Source organism: Rhinoraja longicauda, chromosome 30 (assembly GCF_053455715.1).
Source record: "Rhinoraja longicauda isolate Sanriku21f chromosome 30, sRhiLon1.1, whole genome shotgun sequence".
Taxonomy (NCBI): domain Eukaryota; kingdom Metazoa; phylum Chordata; class Chondrichthyes; order Rajiformes; family Arhynchobatidae; genus Rhinoraja; species Rhinoraja longicauda.
The window spans coordinates 18,616,703-18,636,197 of record NC_135982.1 but is presented as its reverse complement, the minus strand read 5'-3'; the positions used below and the strand labels follow the sequence as shown (position 1 = coordinate 18,636,197).

The 19,495-nt window shown below is 40.5% G+C and overlaps 1 protein-coding gene across 10 annotated transcripts in view; it reads left to right on the top strand.

Moving 5' to 3' along the window:
- Positions 1-19,495, top strand: part of LOC144607991 (centrosomal protein of 104 kDa-like) — an 85,076-nt gene that overhangs the window by 50,079 nt on the left and 15,502 nt on the right. For 5 of the 10 annotated variants that reach the window (XM_078425187.1, XM_078425189.1, XM_078425186.1 and 2 more), the window contains 6 exons: positions 548-751; positions 1,658-1,774; positions 8,863-8,899; positions 10,550-10,625; positions 12,873-12,981; positions 18,934-19,072. In XM_078425187.1, coding sequence (XP_078281313.1) covers positions 548-751; positions 1,658-1,774; positions 8,863-8,899; positions 10,550-10,625; positions 12,873-12,981; positions 18,934-19,072 — 682 coding nt within the window. Of the gene's footprint in view, positions 1-547; positions 752-1,657; positions 1,798-8,862; positions 8,900-10,549; positions 10,626-10,717; positions 10,829-12,872; positions 12,984-16,220; positions 16,294-18,933; positions 19,073-19,495 lie in introns of those variants that run through there. The other 5 variants (XR_013549158.1, XM_078425191.1, XM_078425190.1 and 2 more) reach the window with 5 other exon arrangements.

Below are 19,495 nucleotides of genomic sequence, written 5' to 3'. Positions count from 1 at the left end.
TATGATTGACTCAAACATCTCTGAAATGGCTCGGTAATTAATCACCAGGGAAACAATGGGAGATAGATCGAAAATGGGGAATAAACTATGAATACACTTGCGCTCCAGCAACAGCCAAATGTCTTCAATGAGTGCATAACTGAAGAGACGAGCAATACAGTCTTAAGTACTGATGTATATTTGGGGGTTCTTGAGATTTAGTGCTGCTAAACTGTATCCAAGTTCCTGAATTTGAAAGTAGAATTTCCTTAATGTGGAGATGCTGCCACAAGGGTGGTTATCGTTGTGCTCCTTTTTTTGTGCTTGTTCCAATTATCCGTTTAAAGAAGGTATTTGGGAGTTGAGGCAAGGGGAAGAAGTGTTCTGTGACTGTTGGAGATAATTGGAAGCTTCACATTTGGGTGGATTCAGTATCTTGGTTGACTGAATGATCTTTTTTATTTTCTAACTCCAACTGTGGGACTGTTAGTTGAATGGTTATCGATAAATTCAGACTTGATGGAATAAAAATTTAGATAATTAATAATCTCTCAATCTTTTCTGTAAGTTTGCAGCAGAAGCTTTGGAACACTCTGCTTCAGAAGTCCGAGATACTGCTGTGCGGATTATCTTTAACATGTATCGACGTCATGGGAGTGCGATTTTGCACTATCTTCCACCTGATGCAAATATTCGCAAGAATGTGCTATACAAATCACTTTTTGATGGGTTTGCAAAAATTGACGGGAGGCCAACGGAAGCTGAACAACGAGTAAGTGGTGAAAGTGTGCGTCCTTTGATTTCTGATCTTTATCTCGTCATATTATCTCTTCATATTTTTCATTTTACAGAAAATGTCAAGGAAATGGACTTTGGTGGGTTATTTCTGTTAATCTCTTTAATCCACTTTTTAAAAGGGCTTAATTCCTCATAAAACAGAAATATGAATTCCACAAGCCATCCTAAATACATTGAGGGCAGCGTGGTGGCGCAGTGGTAGAGCTGCTGCCCTACAGCGCCAGCGATCTGGGTTCGATCCTGGCTACGGGTGCTATCTGTATGGAGTTTGAACATTCTCCCCGTAACTGTGTAGGCTTTCCCTGGGTGCTCTGGTTTCCTCCAACACTCCAAAGATGTACAGGTTTAGAGATTAATTTGGCTTCAGTAAAAATTAAAAATTGTCCCTAGTGTGTAGGAATGGAATACTTTTATTGTCACATGTGACAAGGCACAGTGAAATTCTTTGCTTGCATACCCAATGTATACAAATAGCGGCCACCTACGGCGCTGACAAAGTTACAAAGCATGCCAGCTCCTCCATGCCGGGTCCCCGTTGTCCTTTGTAATATGTAACACTTCGTAACAGGATAGTACTAATGTAAGGGTGTCGCTGGACGGCACGGTTTTCACATTGTATCTCTAAACTAAAAATGTTATTTAATAAACTAGAGAAATGAACGATGGGATTTCTAAAGGAAATATCAATATTCATTAAAATAAGTTGAAAATATTACAGATGGAGGACTAGATTCACTTCTAATCTCTGGAAAAAGGAACAAAAATGATGTAAGAAAGGGGGGAAAATACAAAAAATCACTGTAAGCAATGTGAGAAACAATCTCGCATGCAGATAAAAATGTTTTTTAATAAATAATTTATTCAGTCATGTTTGCACTAGGCACATAAAAAAGCTGTGGCAGAAGAGGCAGAGAAGCGGAAGAAGGAAGAAATACGAGCTCTTCAGGAACAGCTGGCGGCATTGAGAGAAATGCAGGCAGAAGTCCAGGCTGAAAAGGTGTATAAACCTGACTTAACAAGGTGCAATGTACAATGGTTCAGTAAAAAATGAAAAATAACAAATTTATGAGCAGTGGGGGATAAACTGGGTGAGAGACTAATTGAATGTCTCATGGAGCAAACACAAGCATGATAGATTAAATCGCATTTGTGTGCAAAGTTCTGTAATTATTTACTTGGTCAATGGAATTAAACAGTTAACCTTAGATAAGATATCGGAACAAATACAATAGAGGAAAAACATTTTTTCATATAGCTTGTGTGCAAATCAGTAATTTATGATAGGCATGTTGTCCATCAAATTTGTCATTTTACTCTTTTTGCTAAGCTGTATTACCTTTGTTTACTCACCATAGTTCTATAACATAAAATGGTGAAATGCAAGAACTTTTTCTAATAGAGAGTAAATATTTTTTTCATACTACCCAGCAGCAACCCATATTCTACATCTCACTTAGAATACCCAGAATCTCCACTGGATGAAATACAATCTATGCCACCTTGTCTCAAAATGTAAACCTTTCAGACCTGGTTTCATTCTGACAAATCTACATTCTTTCCAAAGCCAATATCCTTTTTTAAATGCAATCCCAAATGTTGAAGATGGATCAAAAGGAAGTTAATTCTACGCATGTATGTTTCTGCACTCTCGAGATAAAAGATTAATGTCCTATTTGCCTCATTTATTTTGCATATGGATGTTGAAAAATATCTGCTTCTCAGACTTTTGAGCTTCATTTCATGTAGAAAATATTAGAATCTGGTGATGGGGAGGATAAAACCTTTTACTGCTTGTTCACTACATAATCTACCACTGCTCATTTACAGATTTTTGCTCTTTTGTTGCTATTGTTTGTACCACATGGTGATATTAATTAGTCTGAATTAGTATTTTACTTTATACTCTTTATTATAATTGTGGTGGAAAGGACAAGCCCCAATACAAATACTTGGATAAAGCAATTAATTACATTGTGTTAATATGTATATTCCAATTCCAATTCTCTCCTCATTTTAATCAATTTTATACTAATATTAAGAGGCTACTTCATACTCCATTTGATTTAACTTTTTAAAATAATATCCTGCGTTGAACAGTACTGAGATGTATTCTGGAGTTCATCTAAATATTTTCATATCTACATTAGCACCTAAAATTTTCAACTAGTTTTGTTAAATGCGATTATGGTAACTTCTGAGTAATTCACATTTGTTTGGTTGCTTCTTCAATGTCAATATTACATTCTATTAACAATTACACAGACATTAGGCCATCTCTATTTTCTTTCTTAATAAAATAGCACTTGATTGTTGGAATTTCTTCTCTTCTTAATATCCATAGGAGGAAACCAACAGGTCCCTGAATATTTATTTCTAGTTTTGCAATTTTCTCTTCTGACATTTTCCATATTATAATAATCCTGTAAATTTGTATGCTTTCCTCATAGTTCTTGTACTTCATCTTTTTCTGTAGTGATGATAAATAAGTATATAATAAATCTGGCTTTTCCTTAATTCCAAACACTTTATATGCTTTGAAACATTTGATATTCTTAGCCAAAGATAAACACCAAATGCTGGAGGAACTCAGCAGGACAGGCAGCATCTCTGGAGAGAAAGAATGGGTGACGTTTCGGGTCGAGACCCTTCGGTCTGAAGAAGGGTCTCATAAGGTCAAAAGTGATAAGAGCAGAATTAGGCCATGAGGCCCATCAAGTCTACTCCGCCATTCAATCATGGCTGATCTATGTCTCCCTCCTAACCCAAATCTCCTACCTTCTCCCCATAACCTCTGACACCTGTACTAATCAGGAATCTATCTCTGCCTTAAAAAAATCCACTGACTTGGCCTCCACAGCCTTCTGTGACTGAATTCCACAGATTTGCCACCCTCTGATTAAATAAATTTCTCTTCATCTCCTTCCTAAAAGAATGTCCTTTAATTTTGTGGCTATGACCTCTAGTCCTAGACTCTCCCACAAGTGGAAACATCCTCCCCACATCCACTATCTAAGCCGTTCACTATTCTGTATGTTTCAATGAGGCCCCCCCTCATTCTTCTAAATTCCAGCGAGTGCAGGCCCAATGCCATCAAACGCTCATCACAGGTTAACCTGCTCATTCCTGGGATCATTCTTGTAAACCTCTTCTGGACTCTCTCCAGAGGCAGTCTCGACCCAAAACGGAGCTTGAAGAAGGGTCTCGCACCGAAGCGTCACCAATTCCTTCTCTCCAGAGATGCTGCCTGTCCCGCTGAGATCCTCCAGCATTTTGAGTGTATCTTCAGTTTAAACCAGCATCCGCAGTTCCTTCCTACACGATATTCTTAGCCATTGTTTTTTAAACAATCGTTCACATTTTATTTCTCCTTCATATCTCTTGCAAGAGTTTTCTAGTATTTCTATTTTGCAATGCCAGTTGGTTTGTTCAAATTCACTTGCTTGCATTACATTCCTCCCGATTTCTTGGATTTCCAACAATTTTTACCTTTGGTATAAGCTCGTTTCTACATTTTCAGTTCTTTGATTAACTGTGCTTGTTTAGCTAAGTAATGCGTTCGCTTTATAAATTGTGGCAGCGATCTGCATTGATTTAAACACCATTTTGAATTCCCTCTATAATTCTGTATTTTAAATTAGCAGTTGGGCTGAGTATAATGTTATTGATTCTTGCCTTCTTTTTTTCAAAGTCAGCCTTGCTTAACTTGTAAAGCCTGGCTGATGACTCGCCCTTAAACCTAATATTGAATTTATCATTAACTCTCATGTTTAAAGTTCTATCAAATTGTACATTAATAGGATATGAGTCAGAAATGACCTTTTATTCCATGATGTGACTGACTGATTTACTTCAACGGTGCTCATTTGCATGATTATAGAAATATGTAACAGACGCAGAATTAAACTTCACTAACAGCAGGCGAGAGAAACAAATCTCTGACTATTTAGGGGTCTAATTCCACTCACATGACAAATCTCTGGAAGCCAGAAAATATAACTGAAGATAAAATATGCCTTCTGGTATCAATCTCTAAATATTTACACAAAGTCTGCAAATAGAATTTGAATTTTTGTAATTGAAAGGAAGAAATGGGTTGTTTTCAGAGCCAACCTCTTTCTGATTATTTATTTAAACTTGTCACAAAATTATTTTTTGGCAAGCTTGTAAAATATATTCAGCTGAAGGTCTGCAGAGACCTTGTCAATCATTATTTCTTTACTCAAAACTTCCTGCTCACAATGTCCATCCTTACAAATCCGTACATTGGCCTTCATCACTCAAGAGTATTGAGTATAGAAGTTGGGGTGTTATGTTATAGTTGTACAAGATGTTGGTTAGGCCACATTTAACGTATTGTGTTCAGTTTTGCTCACAAATGTTGTTAAGCTGGAAGGAGTGCACAGACGATTTATGAGGATAATACCAGGACTCGAGGGACTGGGCTATTGTGAGGTTGTGCAGCCGAGGACTTAATTTCCTTGAGCGCAGGAGGCTGTATGGTGATCTTATAGAGCTGTATAAAATCACAAATGGAATATACGAATGCACAAATTCATTTAACCAGAGTAAGGCAATCCAGAACCACAGGATATAGGTTTAAGGTGAGAGGGGAAATTTTGAATTGGAATCTGAGAAGCAACACTTTCACACAGGGTGATGGATAATGGAACAAGCTGCCAGAGAAGGCAGCTGAGGTAGATGCAATAACAACATTAAAAAGACATTTGGCAGGTACATGGATAGGAAAGGTTTTGAACGATATGGGCCAAATGTAGGCGTGCATGTAGGATATGAGGGCATCTTGGTCAGCATAGGCAAGTTGGGCCAGAGGGGCTATTTCCGTGCTCTTTGACTAAATATCTTTGCATCTATTTGCTGTGTGTTTCTTATGCTTGGGTGTGCCAACTGCTCCTCCAGCATCGTGATTGGTCTTTGGCAGCTAAGTATATGCATGTCCGCTTTCGTTGATTCTCTGTTACACCAGTTATTGTTCTGTTAAGCTACATTGTGTCTCCATTATTCCCTATATTATCTTGTCTGCAGATCCTATATTCAGGAAAGGTCAGCTTTCATTTATGCCGTAGGGGGCATCATCATATCATATCATCATATACAGCCGGAAACAGGCCTTTTCGGCCCACCAAGTCCGTGCCGCCCAGCGATCCCCGTACATTAACACTATCCTACACCCTCTAGGGACAATTTTTACATTTACCCAGCCAATTAACCTACATATCTGTACGTCTTTGGAGTATTTCTATTAAAAATTTGGTGTAGTTCCAAGTGACATTCAGTATCCTGAGCTCACCTGCTTCGTTCAAGATTTCTAATGTCGACGAGGGCCGCTTCCACTGACGGCCCCATCGCGACTCCAGAAAGATGGCCGCCGCTCCCCCTCCTCACGCTCCGCCATCTTATGCGTTCCTCCCGCCGCCGCCGGCTTCGAGTATTCCCAGCTCCCGCCGTGCTGTCCGCCTCCCACCTCGGCCGGGTCCCATCCGCCGCGCTGTCTGCCTCGTGTAGTCCCAGGAGAGAGTGGGGTGGGGAGGAGGGCAGGTTGGGGTGGGGAGGAGGAGGGGAAGGGGGACAGGGGGGTGGGGGGCAGGGAGTTGGTGGGGGGAAAAGAGTGGGGGTGGGGGGGAAGGGGGACAGTGGGGGTAGGGGAGAGGGGGGGTGGGGTAGGGAGGAGGGAAGATTGGGGTAGGGAGAAGAGTGGGGTGGGGGTGGGGGAGGGGAGGGAGTTGGGGTCGAGTGAGGGAGGGGAGGGTGCTAGACCTAGTGCAAGAGGGGAGGGTGCAGGAGAGCTTTGGCCCCAATGGGTCCACCCTGTTCTAGGTTTCTATATTCCTTGCAAGTAGTTATAGGTTTCTTTTTAAACCATTTTCTAACTTGCATTATAGGGAACAAGTTGTTCTGTGGTGCTTCATTAATTTCATCGTTTAGATTAATGTTGAATTGAATAAATTTTATTAGCCAAGTATATACACATACAAGGAATTTGCCTTGGTGCTTTACATGTCCCAAAGACAATGTAGCTTAAGCAATATCTTTACTCAAATGTATACTGCCACATCTTAATTATAAACTAGAATCTTAAATTTGCAATGTGGAGAAATTTCAGTTGTAGCACACACCATCCCTTCCAAGTAGAATTCTCTGAAGGTAAGCTATTTAATCAAATTTTGAGGAATGATATCTGTCCATCTTGGAACTTTCCTGTTTGCTTTTGCATAAAGCAATTTGATAACTGCAAATAATAACTTCCGTGTTTGATGTGAAGATCAGCTTTATGGTATTTGAAGCAAAAAAACACTTACTTTTAATGTGATTGGGAAAATGTTGTTTTGCTGGTACTTTTCTGACCTGATCAGGGGTCTGATGCAAACTAATCACTGGAGGTTGACTGCATTTTACCAGCAAACTTCTTATTGTGTACAGCTGGGGAAATGTCCTTGTAGCTGAGGTAGCTGCACCATTATGCTGCTTTTTTTCTGAAAACAAAGTTGTTACTTCACTTGATCCAAATAGTTTTGATAGAGAGAGCATAACACACAAAACAACTGGAGCAGAAGTAGGCTACTCGCTCCCTCATACCTTCAGACCATTCAACGTGAAGATGGCCATTCTGCCCTGGCCATCATTCCTTCTGGGTTTTTCTCATACCAATATCAATTCCTTGGTCGACACAAAATGCTGGAGTAATTCAGCGAGTGGGGCAGCATCTCGGGAGAGAAGGAATGGGTGACGTTTCTGGTCGAGACCCTTTTTCAGACTGATGTCAGGGGAGGGGGTGGGACAAAGATAGAATGTAATCGGAGACAGGAAGACTAGTGGGAGAACTGGGAAGAGGGAGGGGACAGAGAGGGAAAGCGGGGACTATCTGAAATTTGATAAGTCAGTGTTCATACCGCTGGGGTGTAAACTACCCAAGCGAAATATGAGGTGCTGTTCCTCCAATTTGTGCTGGGCCTCACTGACAATGGAGAAGGCCCAGGACAGAAAGGTCAGATTGGAGGAAATGGGAGGGGGAGGGGCAGTTGAAGTACTGAGCCACTGGGAAATCAAGTAGGTTAAGACGGACTGAGCGTTCAGTGAAACGATCGGCGAGCCCGTGCTTGGTCTCACCGATGTAGAGAAGTTGACATCTGGAACAGCGGGTACAGTAGAAGAGGTTGGAGGAGATGCAGGTGAACATCTGCCTCACCTGGAAAGACTGCTTGGGTCCTTGGATGGAGTCGAGGGGGGAGGTAAAGGGACAGGTGTTGCATCTCCTGCGGTTGGAATGGTCACTGCGGAAAGCAGAAAGGAGTGGAGATTGTCAGAGTGGCCAGTAGTGGGATCCCTTTGGAAGTGGCGAGAATGTTGGAGGATAATATGTTGTATGCGACGGCTGATGGGATGGAAGGTGAGGACAAGGGGGACTTGGTCTTCCAAACATTAATAACATTGATCTACGTTATCTTTACATATCCCCAATGATCTAGCCTCCACAACTTTGGGGGTAGAGAATTCCAGAGATTCGGCATCCTCGGAGAAGTTCGTATGTAGGAAAAACTGCCGTTTATTTCACTGGAGTGTGGTATTACGACCGTCGCATTTAATAATTCTGCATAATGACATGTAGTCCAATCTTAAAAGTAGTTTTGATTGTAGTTAATGATTACAGTGGTTCTATGAAGATCTTATAACTTGTATATAAAAGTAGAAAATGCTGGAAACACTTGGCAGATCAGGCAGCATCTGTGAAAAGAGAAATAGTTGGAAATAAAATCTTCCACTGATTTAAAAATCACCTATGGAAGAGTTGAAATGTTATTCATTAAAAATGACAGATTTGTCTTTTTTGGGGTGGAGATCAACCCAATTATAATTTGCCTAACGACAGTGCAAAATGAAAACAATATTTTTACGATAAAAAGCTTGAAGCATTCTTCACTATCGAGGGCGTCCAATAGTGTAAAATTAAGTGCTTTTGATATTTTTGTCAAAATGCACAGCATTTTTATTAGTATTGCCAGCTCTGATTCTTTCAATCATTATTCATATTAAGAGGATTCTAATCGTTTAAATATCACTTTTTTTCAGGGGAAGGATGTCGAGAACAGCAAACATTCCAAAACAGGTTTGTATAAATTTATTTCCATTATCTATTCACAAATGAGAAAAAAGTGGATAGGCTTGTGTCATTCAGCGATGAGACTAGTAGACAGATTTAAATTTAGATCTCATTCCCAGTTCACAAAGAGGCAAACATTATTGGAGGAATGTGGGGACGATGTCTCAGTTTCTGAAAATTAGAGGACAGGCTGCGAAAGGAGGGAGGCAACTATTTTATGAATAGCTATTATGAGTAACTATTTTCAACACAACCGAATGGATGTTTTTCATTATTTTAAATACATTCTATCTCACAAATAATAGAAAAATAAATAATTAAGTTATTTAATCTGTTAAACAAGCGGTCTAATTGAAGCCAAATGCCCAAAATTCTTTTGTGACTTCAAAAATTCAAAAGTGACATTTGTCCAGACAAACTAGTGATGGAGTGCATTTGCCTGATTTTATAGACTATTGAATCTGCTTGGCCATTCAGTGAGGTGTTCCGTGGAGGCATGCTCTTGTTCACTGTGAATTATAAAAGTTGGTTGCTCAGTACAAGCCCTAATAGAAGTCATTATTGTCCATCACAGAAGTAGGCTCGTTAGTTCATCAAGTTAGGCCAATCTTTTTGGCCATCTAGCATAATCCCATTTGCCAGTATTAGGCCTGTATCCTTCTCTGCCTTATTTTTTTAAGTGCCTGTTTTGAGATTCATCTTTTGTGTGGTTTGTTTATAAGCTTAATTGGAATTTAATACAGAGAAATGTGATGTGTTGCATTTTGGAAAGTCTAACATGAGCAGGACCTACACAGTGAATAGTAGGGTTCTCGGAAGTGTTGTGGAGCAAAGGGATCTAGGAGTGAATTGTTGAAGCTCTTTCCAATTATTTATACTTTTGGGGACAACCAAGACTGTTTCATTCTCATCTGCTGCTGAAGATCTTGCTGCAGATGAGCAGACATTTTTATATTATCCTGCGCAGTGTTTTGCCTCGGTGGTCTGTTTGCAGCATTTTAAATTGAATGCTAGTGCAAAAAAATTCTGCACAATCCGTGTAATACTACATTCTCGGCTTTGTAGTCAGATTGAGGATGAATGCGTCACCATGAAGAATAGCGTCTGTTAATGCACTTTATGGACAGATTTGTCGTTTCAAATTTAACAGAAATTCAGGGTTGGCGTTTGCACTCAAACTGAGATAATATCTTATTGATTGTTACAATAGTAAAAAAAAATACAGAAGTAAATAGTACTAAACATTCAGCAGGCATCTGTTGTGATGAATTTAAAATATTTCACTTGATATTTGAGAATTTTCCTGTCTGTGTTTCAATTATTTTAAATGAGGCTGAAATATGTGCAATTACATTTGAATTGGAATAACTGAAAATTAAGAAATAAAGCAAGAAATAGCTCCCCTTTGGTCTTGTGAGTCAGTTTTGTCATTCTTCAATATCTTTGATAATCTTACTTTAGAGCACTTTCTGATACCAGTTACCCTTGAATCCCTTGTACAAAACACAAAGTGCTGTTGGAACTCAGTGGGTCAGGCAGCAAATGGGAAGGGAATGGACAGTTGACATTTCGGGTGTCCTTGAATCTATTAATGTTTGAAAAACTGTCAAGCTCTAAAATTGAAATGAAAAGGTGATTTGTTTGTAATCTTTCCAGATCAAGGAACAAAAGTTCATGTTTCTCAGCCAGAAATGCCAGTTGAACAGTCCACAGTTGCTGATTATTTGGATAAGTAAGACCACATTTAACACCATTTAAATCCGTATCAAGCAGATTCCTTTGCGATATGTCTATTGTTAATTTTTCTCCTTTGTGATTGAACAGTATTATTGTAAATTGTGCAAGATTTTCTCGGAAGCACATCGCAATTATATTGCAAATGAATGGAATTTGGAGTGTACCTGTGAAAAACACAATATCCGCATAAGTTGCTTGGTATGTAATTGTCAGGTTAATCAGATTGTAATTCCATGGTTTCAGGCTATGACGAGGAAGAGAAAGTTGATCTTTTTTACTTCATATGGAAAACATTTAGATACAGGTGTTTAGCAGCTGTGGGAACATTTTGGGTATTTGTCCACCGCTGTAATAGTGATAATGGGCTTATCAGTGCTGATTGATCTATTCTAAAGTCAATTTAGAACTAGTTTGAGAAATCAGTCTTTTTCCAATCAGGTAAGATAATGTATAGCCATTCTTACACAGAATTCACAGAATAATTGAGAAGCATTATTCACACTGCTTCAATAAAAATCCCTGAAGGTGTAATTTCATTCAGACATTGTAAATGGTTGTGATATCCCCTGCATGTACTGCCATTATCAATGCACACATGGAGATCACTAACAGCGTTATTCAGTAAGCCAGACGTTGTTTTTGCATTATGTGCTGTAATTACTTCATTCTATTCCAATATTTTTTCCTTTTAATTTCCTGATTCTGCGCATGTTGATCAAAGTGAACTTTTAAAAAAAATCTCAGGGCATACATACATGAATGGTTCACTCCATCTGATAAGCCCAATTTCCTATGGCATCGAAGGTAGACACAAAATGCTGGAGTAACTCAGCAGGACAGGCAGCATCTCTGGAGAGAAGTAATGGGTGACGTTTCAGGTCGACATCTTTTTTCCATCTGTTATGTCCCTTTTGCTCTTGCACCATTCTTTGATTTGTGTTGAAGTGGGTTGGCTAACAGATTCATAAGATCTTTGTATAATCTGCATGCTGGTGGCGAGCAGGAGCCTGCACCGCGCTCTTAAAATAATAGTGGGGACAATGGGCTCATGCTATGTTTCTGCCACAGCAGTGCTTTCTGTAGTACATCTTTATAAGTATATAAATGCTATAATGACCCCTTGGCACTCAGTTTCTTAATGGCAATGAGGTACAATGTACCATATAGACATGAAACTGATTACTGCATGAATTAAAAAGTTGTTCATTTGTGTAAGCCACTTGTACAGGAGTCAGTGCAGCTTGAAATCACATGTCTGCATTTGGTAATTGTTTAGAACTTGCAGTCAAAACTAGTTTCTAATTTATAGATGAACTTGGATTGTTTTTCTAAATAAACACTCTACCTTGAGATTCTACTTTTGCCATCAAGTTGCATTCTTATTACATTATCTTGCAGTAGTGGGTTCATAACAGTTGTCTGTTTCTGCTTCTCTGTTAATCCAAATGCTAGAATATCCAGAGGTCAGCCTGTTTTTATTTAAAACTAGATGACCCCTGGAGCCGCCGAGTCCCGTTGTTCTTAAAGGATCTCGGTGCGCCACTGCCGGGCCCGGCAACCCTCCCCCAACTGCGCACGCGCAGCTGCCAGGCCGTTGAAACTCTCCCGGGGGCAGGTGAAGGGAGAGAGGAAAGGGAAGAGGGCGCCACTCGCCCTGGCCCCGGGCGGCCATCACAGCAGACATCAGTAGGAGAGCGGCCGCAAGGCGCTGCACCATGGTTGCCCTGCCAGCAGCCATTTTTTTGGATCTCTCTTCCGCGCGCTGCACCGCGGGAGGAAGGTCAGGCGAGGGGCACGCCAGGACGGGTGGCGATCCTCCTGGCGCTACTGCACAGGCGCGCCACCACCAGGCACAGCAACTCTCCCCCGTTGTGACACCATACTAGATCAAAATGGCGATCTCAAAATGGCAATCTCATATATGACCCGTTGGGTTCCCATTGTGAAGCCGAACACGGAGGTATTAGATCAAAGTGACTTGTCCCATACACAGTATAAAGTTTATAGTGAATAACTTTTAAAATATAACGAAACTTGATACTGCACACTGCAGGCGAATGGTCAGTAAGGTGGGCCTAGAATTGTTGCGCTATCGCGTACCATTTTGGCTGTATTTTGGGAACATACATACATACAAGATGAGCGTTTTAGAGATATAGATATATATAGATGTATATTTTTAAGTCGGTTGCTATCTTCCATTATTGAACTGAGTTTGTTGCATCTCAATTTACTCTTTCAGTTTATGCATATTCTGTGGGGAGAGGAATGAAATGTTTACCGATGAAGGCTTGGACATCCATTACTGGAAGCACTGTCCAATGTTGAGACGGTGTGAGCATTGCAAACAGGTATGTCATTCACTGGCAATTTGTGTTATAGCCACACTGAGCTGGCATTGCTTTCTGACCAGGAGAAATTCAAGTAGTGTTTAAACAATATGTTTTGGTACAATATGCAAAAATACCATTTGCATTGGCATAGGAGTCCTGAAATATTTTGTGTGCCCAAACATTGAACAGTGCAGCATTGGAAAAGGCCTTTCGGCCACCATATCTGTACCAATCACGATGCCAATCAAAACTAATCCCATTTGTCTGCGCATGGTCTTTATCCCATCATTCCCAACCTGTTCATGTGTTTGCCTAAATGCATTTTAAGCATAGCTATCGGACGTGCGTCTACCATTCCCTCTGGCAGCATGTTCGAGGCACCGACCATTCACTGTATGTAAAATTAAAACTTGCCCTGCACACCTTTAAAACTTTCCTCCTCTCACCTTAAACCTATGCACTCTTGTATTTAACCATTCATCCCAGGAAACTTCTGGTTATCCGCGCAATCTATACCTCTCAATCTTATCACCTTTATCAGGTCGCCCTTGTCCAACCTCTCCTTTTAACTAATCCACTCCAAACCAAGCAACATCCTGGGAAGGTCTTCTAACCGTCTCTACATATATGCCTCATATCCTTCCTGTAATGGGATACTGGCACTGCACACAATACACCAAACCCAGCCAAACCAAAGTTTATTACAGCTGCACATGTCAACAATTATGCACAGCGTCTGACTGATAAACACCTTTACCACTCTCCACTTGTATTGCCCTTTTCAGGAATCGATGGGCTTGCACCCCAAAATTCCTCTGTAAATCGATGCTCCTAAGAATCTTACCATTTACTGAAGACTTCCTTTTTGCACTCAACCTCCTATAATGCAACACCTCATGCTTGTCATCCAGATTACATTTCATCTTCCATTTGTTCACCAAAATTTCTAACTGATCTAAATGCCAGCCTTTCTCACCAATCTCAACTCTGGCAATTTCCATGTCATCTGTAACTTATTAAGCAGACGATCATACATTTCCATCCAGATCATTCGTATAAATCATAAACAGCAGAGGCACTGATAATGTGGAACACCATTTGTCTCAGACTTCCAGTCAGAAAAATACCCCTCTGTCTTTGGGTAAGCCAATTTTGAATAAAACTACCAGCTCATTGTGAATCCCATATGATTTAATCTTCTGATCCAGTCTTCTATAAGGGATACGTACGTAGAACACTACAGTTCACAATGTCTGTGCTGAATATGATGCCAAGTCAATCTAATTTCATCTGCCTGCAGGTGATCCACATTCCCTGCATATCCATGTACCTATCTAAAAGCCTCTTAAATGCTATTATTATATTTGCCACCACCTCAGTCAGCACATTCCAGGCACCCACCAATCTCTGTATGCAAAAAAAAAAGCTTTCGCCATCTGACCTCAAAGTTATGTCCTCTCGTCTTTGTCATTTCCATTCTGGGAAAAAGAATCACCTGGCCACAAAACGAGGTTTAGTACAGTCCAATCCTTAGTTATGCTATCTACATATTGTTTCAGAAAATCCTCCTAGATGTACCCAATAAATTCTGCCCAATCTAAACCCCAGGCACTAATGGAATGCCAGTCCATATTAGAGAAGTTAAAATCTCCCACTACATCAGCATTGCTTTTTTACATCCTTCCATGATCTATTCCTGCAGCTCCTGTAGGCTGTTGGGAGGCATATTTGTATAATCTCATCATGAGTTTTACATCTTTCTTATCCATGAGTTCTACTCGTGGCGAGTTCTCCAAGATGTCCAGAGCAATTGTGACATTCTTCCTAATCAGTAATGTAACTCCCACAGCTTATTTACATCCCTCTCTATTTCATCTGAAACATCTGTACCTTGGAGCATTGAGCTACCAGTTCTGGTCTTCTTTCAACTGGGTTTCTGTAAAGGATTCAATTTCATAGTTTCATGTACTAATTCAGGCTCCAAGCTCATCTGCCTTGCCCATTGTACTCCATGCATTAATATGAATGCACTTCAGATCATCAACCCTGTCGGGCTCATTCAGCTGATCCTGCCGATTAGTGCAGTTAGACTTACTTAACTGTACTTTTAATTTCTCTCGATGGCCAATTGACCTCCTGTTCCAGTTAGCACCTCCTTGCCACACTAATTTGAACCCTATCAAGTTGAAATAACAAACTACCCTGCAAGAATGTAGGTATTGATTTGTGTGATCTTTGCGTTTCCTACTTCTCCCAGTACTGAAAACCATCCGTTAAATGTTATAAGTTTGTTTAATTCATGTAAAGATTTGTTTTACATGTGTCACTATGGACTATAACATTTCAATTTTGTTTTTTCTGCCTCTAGGCAGTACAGGTATCATGTATACTCAAGCAACCTCAAGTTTTGTCAATTTAATTTGACATCTTCAAATAGATCAATACAGTATATTTAGTATCAAATTCCATTATGTTTTTGTGTTTTCCTATGTCTTGGTGAAATATTTGGGTTCTGCCGGTCAAGAGAGTGCAAGACATACACTTTCTGTGGACAACTACATTCATGTTTATAAATGACATGAATATACCTTTTACAAACACAGCCATGCAATTTGGTTTTACTTGTACCTTCATTTTAAAAGACTTCCTTGAGAAAGTTGCACTTAAATATTCTATATGCTAAAAATATAACACAGTATTTATGCATCATTCGTCATAGTCATAAGCATGGAAACAGGCCCTTCAGCATGTCATCTATGCCAACCGAGATATCCATCAAAGCCATTCAGCCCATCGAGTCTACTCCGCCGTTCAATCATATCATATATATACAGCCGGAAACAGGCCTTTTCGGCCCACCAAGTCCGTGCCGCCCAGCGATCCCCGTACATTAACACTATCCTACACCCACTAGGGACAATTTTTACATTTTACCCAGCCAATTAACCTACATACCTGTACGTCTTTGGAGTGTGGGAGGAAACCGAAGATCTCGGAGAAAACCCACGCAGGTCACGGGGAGAACGTACAAACTCCTTACAGTGCAGCACCCGTCGTCCGGATCGAACCTGAGTCTCCGGCGCTGCATTCGCTGTAAAGCAGCAACTCTACCGCTGCGCTACCGTGCGATCATGGCTGATCTATCTTTCCCTCTCAGCCCCATTCTCCTGCCTTCTCACCATAACCCTTGATACCCTTACAAATCAAGAATCTGTCAATCTCCGTCTTAAAAATATCTTTTGACTTGGCCTCCACAGCTGTCAGTGGCAATGAATTCCACAGATTCGTCACACTTGGACTAAAGAAATTCCTCCTCATCTTTCTAAAGGTACGTCCTTTTATTCTGAGGCTATGGCCTCTGGTCCTAGGCTCTCCCACTGGTGGAAACATCCTCTCCACAGTCCCATTTGCCCACATTTGAACTATATCCATCTAAAATATTCCTGTCCGTGTACCTGTCCAAGTGTCTTTTAAATACTGTTGTACCCGCCCCAACTACTTCCTCTGGCAGTGTGTTCCATATACCCACCACCCTCTTTTATGCAACATTCTTGTCCATGATACTATGAATAAATATGCAATGGTGGAGTACTACGTGGGCGCAGTTCAGCCATTCCAATATTTAGATCATACATTTATATATCCATCACCCTGTTTTATGCAACATTCTTGCTCATAATATTGTGAATAAATGTGCAGCAGTGGTGGAAGAGAAACAATTCCACTAGTAAATATGTACATTTGCACTGGGTAAGACCAGGACTTAAGTTAATTAGATTTAGATTTTTAGATTTAGAGATACAGCGCGGAAACAGGTCCCTTTGGCCCACTGAGTCCGCACCGCCCAGCGATCCTCGCACATTAACACTATTCTACACACACTAGGGACAACTTTTTAAAAAAAACATTTTACCCAGCCAATTAACCTACATACCTGTACGTCTTTGGAGTGTGGGAGGAAACCGAAGATCTCGCAGGTCACAGGGAGAACGTACAAACTCCATACAGACGGCGCCCGTAGTCAGGATCGAACCTGAGTCTACGGCGCTGCATTCGCTGTAAGGCAGCAACTCTACCGCTGCGCCACCGTGCCGCCACAATTCCCTTCACATTCCCTTCACATTGCCATTCCTTACTTGGATGACAAAGTCATGTTAAAGAGGGCAACTTTGGAAATAATACAACCCAAAAGTTAAACTTTTTCTGAACTATGTGCTGGAAGCTCAAAATATCTCCTGCAAAATGGAGAAGGTGCGAAAATAGTCGAGACTCAATAGAAGTAAGAAATGAAGAAAGGAAATATGTAGGGGAAAAAGGCTTGGTCAATATATAGTGCACTGCATCATATATAATGAATTGAATTCCCGGAATGGCGAGACTGTCGTATGTTGAAAGACTGGAGCGACTAGGCTTGTATACACTGGAATTTAGACGGATGAGAGGGGATCTTATCGAAACATATAAGATTATTAAGGGGTTGGACACGTTAGAGGCAGGAAACATGTTCCCAATGTTGGGTGTGTCCAGAACCAGGGGCCACAGTTTAAGAATAAGGGGTAGGCCATTTAGAACGGAGATGAGGAAAAACATTTTCACTCAGAGTTGTAAATCTCACTCAGAGAGTAGCCCCTCAGAAGGCAGTGGCGGACAATTCTCTGAATGCATTCAGGAGAGAGCTAGATAGAGCTCTTAAGGATAGCGGAGTCAGGGGGTATGGGGAGAAGGCAGGAACGGGGTACTGATTGAGAATGATCAGCCATGATCACATTGAATGGTGGTGCTGGCTCGAATGGCCTACTCCTGCACCTATTGTCTATTGAATTGCACGTTTTACCACAATCCTGATCGTGAGGACTGATATCTGCTCTTTTTCTAATAAAGAGTATGACATTTCAACAACGTGCTAGAATGAATGAGGACAACAGGGCCGTGAGTCCCAAAAGAACAGACTACACGGTAGTATAAGTCTGCAACATAACTAACTTAATGGGGATTAGCTTGTACAGATTTTTTTTTCTTCTATTAAGCAGAGCATAATGTCAACGGAGTGTAGCCTTAAATAAAGGGATTTAAAATGTTTTAGATTTTCTTCGTCTTTTCATTTGCTATAGGATACAGAGTCATATAGTATGGAAACAGGCCCTTCGGCCCAACTTGCCCATGCCAACCAAGATGGCCCATCTACACTAGTCCCATCTGCCCACATATGGCCCATATCCTTGTTATAATATCTGTCTTAACTACCTCCTCTTGCATCTCGTAAATAAACCCACCAGCCTCAATGTGGAAAAAGTAGCCCCTCAGATTTCTATTAAGTTTTTCTCCTCTCACTTTAAACCTATGTTCTTTGGTTCCTAATTCCCCTACTTTGGGTAAAATACTATGCATTTAACCTATCTTTTCCCCTCATGATCTTTAACACCTCTATAGGATCGCGTGTGTAGGAACTGAAGATAATGGATTACACCAAAGAGCCACAGAGTTACTCCAGCATTTTGTGTCTATGAGATCACCCCTCATCCTCCTGCACTCCAAAAAATAAAGTTCCAGCCTGCCCAACCTCTCCTTATAACTCAGGCCCACAAGTCCTGACAACATCCTCATAAATCTTCTCTGCGGTCTTTCCAGCTGAACAATATCCTTTTCAGTTTAACAACTCCATTAAGCAGAGTGACCAAACCAGAACACCATACACCAAATGCGGCCTCACCAATGTCTTGTTCAGCTGTAACATAACATTCCAACTTCTATACCGTGACCGTTAAAGCCAATGTGCCAAAAGCCGTCTTGACTACACTATCTACCTGTGATGCTGATCTTTAAAGTGATAAAACTGGAAACTCAAGGGACTGCATGGTCCATGAATGTTTTCTCATTATCCAATATTATGGATAGATTCTCTTTTCATATTAACCTACAAACTGAAATGCTGTGATTCAGAAATAATTTTGAATTTCCTTCTCTATCCAGGTGGTAGAAATAGCCAGTCTCACTGAGCACAGGATAACCGAGTGTGATAAAAAAGATAGCTTTGGGAAGTGTCAGCGTTGTAGTGAGGCAATAGCAAAAGAGGATCTCCAGGAACATCTGAAAATGAAGAACTGCAATGGTAAGACAAAAAATATTGTTACATCTAATTTAATTTTTTTCAATAAGGATAAGGAAATTACACACATCTGTCTTGATTTGACCAAGTCGCTTTTGGAGAACATGATCATAAATCCCATTTGACCATATAAGTACACGGTGCATCAACCTAATTTCATGTAATGCTTCTACATTCACAGTTATGTACAGGCGCTCACCAACTTGCGTAATAGGCGAGTTATGTAAATACGCACTTGCATTAACAATTCACAATAAGCGGTCCCATTTCCTGAATGACCTCTGTTATTCCGATGGGAGGACAGCAAAAGCTTCCTGTCAGTTTCATAGATATAAAAGCGTTTTCCGTTTCAGCCACATTCAGTGCGACACTAGGAAGGCGAGCAAGAACGAGGGAGGCGGTGGATAGCAACTTTGTCTTGGGTTA